General features: G+C 46.9%; 1 protein-coding gene across 1 annotated transcript in view; it reads right to left on the reverse strand.

The window, feature by feature from the left end:
- Positions 1-11,168, reverse strand: part of PRPF8 (pre-mRNA processing factor 8) — a 30,954-nt gene extending 19,786 nt beyond the window's left edge. The window contains exons 1-11 of the mRNA XM_015421901.1: positions 11,076-11,168; positions 8,510-8,624; positions 7,766-7,934; positions 4,961-5,125; positions 4,657-4,875; positions 4,310-4,522; positions 3,047-3,172; positions 2,369-2,474; positions 1,785-1,975; positions 478-597; positions 202-391 (exon numbers count right to left, since the gene is read on the reverse strand). Coding sequence (XP_015277387.1) covers positions 202-391; positions 478-597; positions 1,785-1,975; positions 2,369-2,474; positions 3,047-3,172; positions 4,310-4,522; positions 4,657-4,875; positions 4,961-5,125; positions 7,766-7,934; positions 8,510-8,609 — 1,599 coding nt within the window. The 5' untranslated portion in view covers positions 8,610-8,624; positions 11,076-11,168. The remainder of the gene's footprint in view (positions 1-201; positions 392-477; positions 598-1,784; positions 1,976-2,368; positions 2,475-3,046; positions 3,173-4,309; positions 4,523-4,656; positions 4,876-4,960; positions 5,126-7,765; positions 7,935-8,509; positions 8,625-11,075) is intronic.

Raw genomic sequence — 11,168 nt, forward strand, 5'->3', positions numbered from 1 at the left:
GCCTTACAAAGAAAGGAAGATATAGAGTTCACCCAACCTAACATGTCTCCTCTATCTAACAATGACTCATCAAGATCCATTTAAGGTTAGAGACGTTCATGAGGTAGATGTTATGTACGTGCACAGCCTGCCCTGAACCAAGCCACTGACAGACACCAGCCGGCCTTGCAGCTACTCCAAGAGTGAGAAAGTGGCAGCTACCTTGGTGGTGAGAGTCTTGACAGGCTTCAGGTTGAAGTTGTAGTCCAGGTGGAGATAGTTGAGGTTCTTGCGGTGGATCAACAAGTTGAGCATGTTGTAGCCCTGGCGGCAGACCTGGAGGCCCACCTCCACCCAGTCCAGCTTGGTCGACTGGAAGAACTTGGTGGCCTTGAAGGAGCGGAAGAGATACCTGAAAACGGGAGGACAGAGGGGGTCAAGCCCTGTCGCTGGCTTTCTGCCTGGGAACTAGGCCAAGGGAAGAAGACCACCACTCACCGCTTCTTCTGAGCCTTGGGGGGCCGATGCTTGAGCGCATTCAGGACATAGTACTTCAGCAGCTTCTGATAGGAGACCCGGACTTTGACAGGCTGCCCAGCAGGGCAATGCTCCCGGTACCTGAGGACAAGGGTAGTATAAAGTATAACACTTCTGCAACACCACAAGCCAATGGGAACTTTGGAAGGCTTATACAGTGATAGAATTAGCATTTCAGTTGTTTACAAGAAATTCAGAATATAAATGTTTGTGACAACAGAAACCAACAAAGGGAAACCAACAGTGCCCCTGCCCCAGCATTGTGAGAATATGAAAATGCTTCAGAGGTTCCGGAGAAACAGCTAAAATCTGTATGGGAGGTTAAAAATACATAGAGTATAAATAGCTCTTCTGCATTAAAAGGTAATGGTTGCTACTAAAAGTTGTAAAATTATGATGGAAGCGTGTGGCTGGCTAAGAAGGGAGGGGCTACTGGGGGCTCTGCCCCCTTCCTTAAAAGCCCCTCCCTTCTTAAAGCCCCCCTTCTTCTCACAAAAGAAGGGTGGCCGAAAAGACAGAAGTAATTAGATGGGGGGAAGGGGGTTTAAAACTGAGATATCAATTATGGGTTATATAGGCTTTGATTTCTCTGCCCCAAATCAAGATGGGAACATGGAAGGAGCCAACAGAGAGAAAAAGAGAAGAAATAAAGTGGACACGACAGATTCACCGGGGGGTGGGGTGGGGGTGGAATCTTAGGGCACTGCAAAATCCTCTAAGACTTCAAATCAATTTATGATTGTTTGGTCACTGACAGTTTAACCACTCTTATTGGCTTTGGTATAGAACCAATGAGATGAGACCCTGCAACATAGTAAGCTTTGATGAAGAACCCGGCAGCAAATTATAAAAGGCCGGCTCTTAACCCACTTAGGAGTCTGGGAAGGAAGAGCTGAAGTCAGCCAGCAAGTTACTCAGAAAGTGGGAAGGTTTACTGGTTGCCAGTTGAGGCAACAGGAAGAGCTCTCTAAAGGAAGAAGCCTGTGACCTGGAAGGGGAGCTGAGAGGGTTCTGGGAAGGTCACAGCTGAAGAAAAGGCAGAACCGTACAAGAACAGCACCTTGGTGCTGTCCTTATTCCAGCATCTTCAGTCAGCGGTCCTGACCAGGGAGAAATTACGCTTGTGGCGGTGTCTCCAAAAAACACAACAGGCCAAGCAAGACTCGGTGAGAGCTGTGCCTGCCACACGTCTGCACCCAGCTCAGTGCTAAGAAACCACCACCGCTGATGTGCAAGATCTCCCGCCCTCCCTACTAAAGCATCTTTACCAGTTCTTGACTAGAGGGATGTCGAGAGCCCGTCGGGTTCGGCCAGAGCGCAGGTTGAAAGGCCGAGGTGCCCACAAGAGCGCAATGCCATTGGCTGTGTTGTCTGTGTAGAGTGGTGTGTCCTTCAGGAAGGGCTCCAAGAATTCCGGCAGCTCAAATTCTTCATCATCATCGGGGAGAGGTTCTTGGCTCTGCAACGGGATACCCACATGGTCAGTGACACCCCACTTCCAAACACAGGGAGCCTGGAAGAGGGACTGAGGATTTTTATTGCCGTCTCCTTGGTTTAAACCACATTTGCACACACACAACTGAAGACCATAATAAACACAGTGGGCAGCTACTGAAGAGAAACGACTTACAATTCAGGTCGGTCCTCCCCCACTTTAAAAAACGGCATCTGCACGTAACATGTTGCAGCCGGCACAGCTAATTAATTTAATCAGTGAAAGAGCAATTCCCCTCCTGCCTCTTCTCATTCATCAGACCCTTATTTATTTATTTCTTCACATTTGTACCCCACCCTCCCTGCCGAGGCAGGCTCAGGGCGGCTTACACAAGAAGCCTTTCACAAATTATCCCACCTTAACAGAGTGTCTGTGCGAAATGGGGTTGATGAGCGGGTCAAAGTAGAACGCTGGCAGGTCTGGATCCTCAGTCTTGATAAAGACCACATTTGGTGTGTGATACCTGTAAAGTACATGACATTAGGCAGGTTGCCTCATGTGCTGTACCAGCCCAGCCCAGCCCAGCCCAGCCAAGCCCCCTCAGATCTTAGTTAAATACGTTACAAGGGCACTCAGGAGATGTTTAATGAATTTTAAGAGTGTAAAGATTGATAGAAAAGTAAAAAGTGTATTAAAATAAATTGAATTTAAAAATAAGTTAAATATTAAACCCTGTTCTCATATTGGAAACAAAGAGTCAGCAGTTTACTGGAGGAGGGATATAGTTATGTATAAAGTTAAGTTTGAAGGTTCTATATTATGGATAGGAATTTTGTAATAGATTTCTGAAAAGTTAGTAAGTAAACTTTAAGAAAATTGTAACAGTAGGTTTTACTCAACACAGATGAGATATTTAAATTGAAGATAAGTTCAAAATATGCATGTAAATGTAACTTGACTTGTTTATTACTCTGTGCTGATGGTAAAGATAAGTGTTGTTATAGGATCTTATATGTAATCTTGTTTTGGACTTGGTTGGTATGTATGAGATAGGCTGATATTATAAACCCAAATAAATATACTGATAGATCTTACCAGGTGAGGTGGACATGGTGGGGGAGGTTGTTGTACAGGTAGGGGAAGGCGATCTTGTACTCAGTCCTAATTGGCTGGCGGATGATGATTTTGTTGATATCATTGAATTCATTCCAGTCTTCATCCCTTTTTGAATCAGTGAGAGAGAGAAAGACTATTAGGCAGACAGATCAGAAGCGTAACTTCCAGGCAGTGGTCCCTCTAAACTGAATTAGTGTGAGCTAGCTCACAGTTTTTTAGCCTCCGGCTCACACGTTTTTGTCCTAGCTAAGGAAGGATGGCTCCAAAGCAAACTGATTTACGCAGTAGCCAAATTGCTCGCTCACAACTTTAATGCCAGTAACTCACAAAGTTGAATTTTTGCTCATAAGACTCCACAGCTTAGAGGGAGCATTGCTCCCAGGTACTAATCTTAAAAGAGGGGGAGAGGGGGAGAGGGAGAGGGAGGGGGGAGGGGGAGAGAGAGGGAGAGAGACAGACACACTAGCCTCAGTTCACTCAGGTGACTTTCAAACCTTGGCCTTCTTTACTCATGGCTCCTCAATCTAACTTCAGGATTCTAACCTTCTCCAGGGGAAATTCATCTCAGTACCGAAAGGTGGGTGGGCAGCACAATGCTTCTCAGCCAGTGCCTGGGGGCCAAGCACATGAGCGAGGAATGAAAACTGGATAGAACCTACATGGCAAGCATGACACACGCATGCCAAGCTACTGGCATTAAAGTTGTGAGCAAGTGATTTGGCTACTGCATAAATGAGTTTGCTCTGAAGCCATCCTTCCCGAGCTAAGACAAAAATGTGAACTGGAGGCTAAAAAAACTGTGAGGTAGCTCACACTGCCTCAGCTTTGAGGGAACACTACCTCAGCTTAGAGGACTGCCCCTGTGGCCTTACTTCTCCGCCTCCTGTACTTACTCAGCAACGGTCCAGGGAGGGATGCCAACCAGATCCCCTTAGAAGAGGTCTTATATACATGCATCCTGGCTCCTAGAGTACCAGGCTAAGCCTCACGGTCCTCACTCATAGCCCACCCCATAACAATTAAGTTCTGTCAAGTTACAATCAACTTATGGCAACCCCATGAAGTTCCCAAAAGGGGCTTTTCAAGGCAAGCCAGAGCAGACACGACTTGCCATTTTGCCTTCCTCCGCACAGCAACTTCCTTGGTGGTCTTCCATCAAAGTATTGGCTGACCCTGCTTAGCGTCCCAGCTCTGACAAGCTTAAGCTATAGCCTAGGTTAGTTAGGCAGCCACAACACTTACTGTAGGTTAATGTCTCGGACCAAAGGTTCAAACTTGGGTCCCCCTGGAATGGCCATGTTGAGTGCCTTGGACGTGAAGAAGGCCTTCAGGTCAAAGAGGTAAAAGTAGTTGTCATCCACTAGGTCTGTGAGGAGCTGGTTGGCTAGGCGGTAGAGTGTGGACATCATAGGGAGGGTGAACTGCCAGCGTTGGTAGGTGGAGCCATTGACGTACCTGCAGAAGCGGGGACAAAGATCCACCCATCAGTATTTCTTTACCCACACACAGGCCTTGTTTAGGCTGTTTTCCCCAAGTATGGAGGCCTGTAGGGTTCTTCTCCCACCAGCAAATCATCATTGAATACCCACTTGCGGTTGTCCTTCAGAGGCTGGTGGTCATAAAACCAATCCAGCACTGGGGCATCCTCCTCAGGGTCCAGCTCCAGCTGGATGGCCTCAAGGGGCTCCACATCCAGAATGTTGTCAGCATAGTCAAGAGGCGGCTCCTCATCGTCGAAGGGTGGAAAGCGCATGCGCTTGAAGTGGCGGCGGTCCCTCTTCTCTCGCCTCATCATGATCCACATGGACCTGGAATGAATCGCCAAGCATCAAGCACTGCCCCCACTTTGTGGGTGGAGTTCAGGCCCCAGAACAAGCAGGGAAGCTCACTTACCCCCACTGGGCAATGTACACCGGCTCAATCACCCACGGTATCTCGTTCACAAAGGAGATGGCACCGGTGATGTGGTACAGGACAGGCACATCCCGGATCTGCTCCCAGGGCATCGGCATGTTCTCCAGAAGCTTCAGGACTGCATGAGGCATGTATTTCAGAGCACTGGAGGGTTGTAAGGAAGAAGGTCTGTTACCATGGGTTGCCAACACCTAAGCTAGTCACAGTTTTGCACTTGATGCAACACACACTACCACCATGAGCTGCACTTTCAGGACTGGCAGAGAAGCAATTTCAAGAAGAACTGGTTTTGACACCCTGCTTTTCTCTACCCTAAGGAGTCTCAAAGTGGCCTTCCCTTCCTCTCCCCACAACAGGCACCTTGTGAGGTAGGTGGGGCTGAGAGAGTTCAGGGAGAGCTGTGACTTGCCCAAGTCACCCAGCAGCCTTCATGGGGAAGAGTAGAGGATTTCTGCTTTTCATGCAGATGGTCCCAGGTTCAATCCCCAGTATCTTCAGTGAAGAGAGCTAGGTGATAGGTGATGTGAAAGACCTCTGCCTGAGACCTTGGAGGGTTGCCGCCAAGAATTTCACCCTGTAATTCTTGCATTTCATAGTCCCTTGATTCTTCTGTTTGCTCCCCCTCGTAAACTTTTATATAAATGGTTGCTTAGTGAGGACCCATCTCGTGCATCTGATGAAGTAGGCTCTGATCCAAGGAGGTTTCTGCTGGAATAAAATTTTGTCCCATGAGACCTTAGATGTGTTACCCAAGTTATACATACTGCCTTTTATGTTCTTAAAGCACTAAAATAAGTTTAGATGATATCAACTTAATATTGCGTGTTTCAGTTTTTCTGCTTTCTTCTGTGCTATATCCTTCCACGCTCATCAGCATTTCTGGAAGTGTTAAATCTCTTGACTGTCAGTAAAATGCACTGAGGCTCTGTCTTCTTGGTGCTTGGGGGGGGGGGGGTCAACAGTGGGATGGCTTCTAATGTCCTGGCCCCACTGGTGGACCTCCTGATGGCACCTGGTATTTCTGGCCACTGTGTGACACAGAGTGTTGGACTGGATGGGCCTTTGGCCTGATCCAACATTGGCGTCTCTTATGTTCTTATGCCACACAGTATAGATAGGGGCTCTGGGGCAAGTGATGCTCTTATGACCCTGGAGTTGAAGAGAGCCAGTGTGGTGTAGTTAAGAGCAGCGGGCTCTAATCTGGAGACACGGGTTCGATTCTTCCACTGCACCACAGCCCCTCCCCAACTCACACTGGTGATGTATGAACACTAACCAGATGCCTAGAGCTTTATGTGTGCCCATTATCTGAAGCAGACCCAACAAGAGTCATGAGAACCACACTGTTCCACTCCAAGCTTGGCCCTATCACTTTGTCAGAGATCCCTAAAGTAAGTGTGGTGGTTTAAATCCATATTTGGACTACTTTCTTCCAACAAAAGTGTTAAAATCTATATTAACAGCTCCTGGTAGAACAGGAATAAGGTAAAACGGAGGAAAGCTTTTCTTACCTCCCCGTGGATCTGGGACATGACTCCTTCACATGGGAAACATGACTAACACACGTGTACAAACGGCACATAGTGATAAGGGCTACATTTGCAATATCTCCATGAATATGATCTGCTTGGATCATACTGCATCCAGGAGCAAGTATAAAGCCAGTTTGGGGATTAAAAGAAGGTTAGGTGTCACATGGTCAGAACCAACAGGAGAGATTTCTGACACAGAGGAAGGACCAGAGATGTGGGGTGGCATCCATTCATTGCTGTAAATTTCTCCACTGCTTTATTTTTCTGCAGAATATTTTCCATTTCTAACTATTCATTGTTTCAGAAAACTAACAATGAAAGGATGCCACTACCAATAGAATTCCAATAGGCAAGCCTGGCATTTTCAAAGTTGCAAATAATGTTTTTCAGGTTATCATCCCTAGGAATAGCGTGGAAGAGTGCATATATGTTTTACTGATTTGTAAACTGAAATGAGACCACCAAACGATTAATTCAAAAAAGTTACGAATTTATCTGGTCTGGTTTTGATTTGACACACACAAACAAGCTCAAATTTTTGTTTATATGTTCTCTTTTTTGTTTATATGTTCTCTCTCGAAAAATGCGAAGCTCAGTTCAATTTAATATTCCCATTTCAAGTTTTTCTGGAAGACCCACACACTGGAGACAAAAACGTGACCAACAATAAGGAGTTTGTAATAATCAATAACAATTCACCTGACAAAGATTTTCAAAACAGGATTACATCCAGAGTCCCATTCCTATTACTGCAAACCTATTGTCCTGCTACTGTAAACATTGTTAATGTTTTGGCTACTTACTATTTGGCCATATTTTGTAACTCCTGTAGACATCTGTTTGCTACTTGTTCAATCTTCAGCATAGTAAATAATTCTTAATGTATTTTTTATCACAGTGCATTGTGTTTCTGGTTTATATTTCACACCGTGATCCCTTATTTTTCCTTCATGTTTCTAGAGCATTCACACCTCAGCTTCTTACCACTCAAGTCCCTTATTTAAAAAAAAAAAGACACGTACTTCTCACTAGGTGCAGCATGAAAGTACTGCAGAGGATTAGGGTTTCCCCCCCCTACACACTGTATTGTTACCTAATTCTGCATCTCAGCTTGCGTTCCACATGTAGCAGTTTTCAGATGCCAGGTTTCAGCCAGAACTCCCTCAGCCAAGCCAACATTCTGCCCCAACATAAGCAATGCAAGATACATCCCAAAAAAATGCAATGTAATGCTACATTTCCCTTTTCTCACCCCAAATAAACCCGCTTGTCATGCCGGAATTTTCTGTTGGTCATGTCACCATGGTCACGGATGATCTTCCTCACATGCTCAGGGGGCATGTCTTCCTTCTGGGCATCCACAAAGCCAAACTTCCGCTTCTCAGCATAGCGCTTGGCCTGCAGCTGCTGCCACTTGCGGGCTGAAAAAACAGAAGATGCCATATACAAGCTGCTAATAACCACATGTCCACCTAATTCTGCACTGTTTAGTTTGGCTGGCAATGGCTCTCCAAGATCTTTCCCAACATCTGGTCATGACAGAGATTGAACCTGGAACCTTGTTCTTGGAGAACAGGTGCTTTACCACTGACATTCCTCCTGAGTCATAATTAACATGGAGAATTCACTACCACAAGAAGTGGTGGCAACTACAAGCATAAGGAGGTTCAAAAAGGGATTGGATCAACATATGGAGCAAGACTATGCACAAGGTATAGATGGAACACTAGGTCTGGGGCAGTGATGCTCTATATTCTCGGTGCTTAGGGGACAGCAGTGGGAGAAGTTTCTGGACCTCCTGATGGCACCTGAGTTTTGTTGAACTGGATGGGCCATTAGCCTGATCCAACATGGCTTCTCTTATGTTCTTATCACCCAAAGAGTCAGAGCTCACAGGAGGATAACCAATCCGCACATCCCCTAGCTAGTCTCACACTAACACGTCTAGGATGCTAGCAAGTAAACAACAGTTCAACATCCCACCCCCAGATCATACCTTTCTCCTGAAGTTTTTCTTCAGACATATAGTCAGGGAGTGGGGTCAAGGGAGCAGGCATTGGGGGGCAGGGCCCCCGGAACGGGAACACACCTGCCATAGCAAGGGAACAGGGCTGGAAAGAGAAAACAGACACCAGCGTAAGAACCCACAGCGACACAAGGGACTTAAGGCAGACCACAGTATGGCAATGTCCACAGTCCAATCTCCTGGAAGGGCAAGGTGGAATCCAAAATCGAAGCAAAGGTAGCAGCATGTGTTTAACAGAATAACTGTACATTTGTGCCTCCGGTCACACGGGCAGGAAACTGCGGGGGGGAAGCGTGGCTGTTTGCCCCAGGGCAAACTAATGCGCGGTTAAGAGATCAGACCTCCTGTGGAGGTTCTGTGGAGGTTCCATGGGAAGGGAGAGGTGCCGATCACAGGACACGCCTGCGCGCAACAAAGAAGCGCACGGTGCGGCAAACTGGTTTTCTTTTTTTGTGTACACGACGAATGCGCATGCTCCGTTGGGTGCATGTGCGCATCCACGGAGACTTGGGGGGGGGGGGGAACCTTTTTCGCAAGGGGACATGGGCGGGCGCCAGATGCCACCGGAAACACGATCAGACGCCCGCCCTTGCCCCGTGGTTTCCGGAAACTAGTACCTCCGAGGTACTAGTTTTTTGCTGCGTGTTTTCGGCGGGAAGCCTTGGTTGTGCCACGGAAGCGCTACGCTTCCCAGATGTGCCGGTGAGATCGCGCCCGGAAAATCCACCTGTCTTCCGTCTCTCTTGCGTGGCTAATGTTCCGTGTGACCGCAGCCTGTATAATTTTTAGAAATGTTTGCACTTCTCAACAACTCCATTTTTCCTGTAAAGTGATCACACAGGAGCCCAGTCCTAAAGGCAAATTACAAACCACAAACCTGTTATCATCAGTGTGGGACCTATCCATTGGGCACTCTCCTGTACTCCACACTCTTCAATCTCTACGTAAAGACCTTAAACCAAACCATTCATAGTTTCGACACGAGGTTGGTTTTCATAAACATGCAGATGATACTCAGCTATTTATATCCTTACCAAATCTCTCCTGGTGATGTGGTAGAGGACTTGAATCACTACCTGATTGCTGTGGTTAAATAACTATGAGTGAATAAACTGAAACTAAACCCTGAAAAGCCAGAGGTAATATTGGTTGCGAAGGTGGAGAACTTGAAAGACATTATACTCCCCCTTTTTAGTAGGGTTCCCCTGACCCCTGCTGACTTAGTTAACAACCATGGAGCTATACTGGACCCAACATTATTATCAAAGAAACAATGGAGCTGCAAAAAAGTACCTTCTTCTAACTCAGGCTAGCCCAGAAGAAAGCCCCCCCTATCTTAATGCAGGCAATTTGGCAACCTCAATCCACACCACAGTAACATCAACACTAGACTATTGTAATGGATTCTACATATGTCTCCCCTCAAAATCATTTGAGAAACTCCAGTTGGTACAAGTGACACAGCTCAGTTATTATGAGGTACTAGGCGAAGCATGCATATTATTCCCATTCTGCAGTCACTCCACTGTTTGACCACCAGTTACCAGGCTCAATTTAAGGTATTAGCTTATCACATGCAAAGCCCTTCATGGGCTTGGTCTCTCATATCTGTGGGACTGTTTCTCTTTCTGCGCTCTGCCATAACAGCTTTGCTCATCTGAGCAGGGCCTCCTGCAGGTGCCAACCTGCAAATATGTAAATGAACAACTGCTCATACACATGCATTCTTTGCTGTGGCCCCCAACTTGTGGAACGGCCTCCCTAATGATGCAGAACTGAATAATTAAGATAGTTGTTTGCACAGGAAATAGGGCTGCACTACGGTAAAGGGTTAGGGACCACAATCTATACTGCTCCGTACAGCTTGTACTATCTGCTGCTCTAAATACGTTTCTGCTATGTAACTTCTGCATTCGTTTCCTGAGTCATGCTAATACTTCTGCTGCATTTCACCTCTGGTTGGTTTCTAAATTTCTACAAGGCAGATCCTATTGCACCGCATATTAGACGTCCCACCCTATTGACTGCATTGACTTTTCTGGGGATTCCGCCTTCAGTCCCAGACAGAAAAAGGAAATTATAAATAATGTCAATAAACAAGTTCAGCTCCCTCCCTTTCTTAGTCTACTATGAAGAAGCCCACACTCGACCTCCTCAACAATACGCATAACACAAGCGTGTTAGGTAACTGACTGCTTTCGTATTTAAAGAAGGCGATTCATTTCAGCTGGTTCGCACATGCGAACATCGCCAACTACCAGTCGCGGTTGGGAACGCCTCCCCCACACACACAATGCACGGGAAGCAAGCGGCAGAAAGAGACTCTTTTCTCCCCGTTAGTTTTGCTTTGGTCACGAAGTAACAGCCGACTCCTGCCTCCACCGCCTGTCCGCTCGGTCCCCAAAAGTCGGTGAGCGGCGTCGCAGGCCCAGGCGGCGGAAAGCCGAGTAAAAGCACGACAGAGACCAAAGGGGAAAGGCCAAGCTTCGGACCTTCGGTGTTTGCGGGAGGCCTTAATCCATCCCCCCGCCCATACCTGTCCCTCAGCCGCCCGCTTTTCCTCGCCCTCAGACTGCAGTCATCCGCCGCAGAAAAGCTCCAATGGCGGTACCTCCGCCACTCTAGACGC

Source organism: Gekko japonicus, unplaced genomic scaffold (genome assembly GCF_001447785.1).
Source record: "Gekko japonicus isolate JY-2015 unplaced genomic scaffold, Gekko_japonicus_V1.1 scaffold21, whole genome shotgun sequence".
Classification (NCBI taxonomy): domain Eukaryota; kingdom Metazoa; phylum Chordata; class Lepidosauria; order Squamata; family Gekkonidae; genus Gekko; species Gekko japonicus.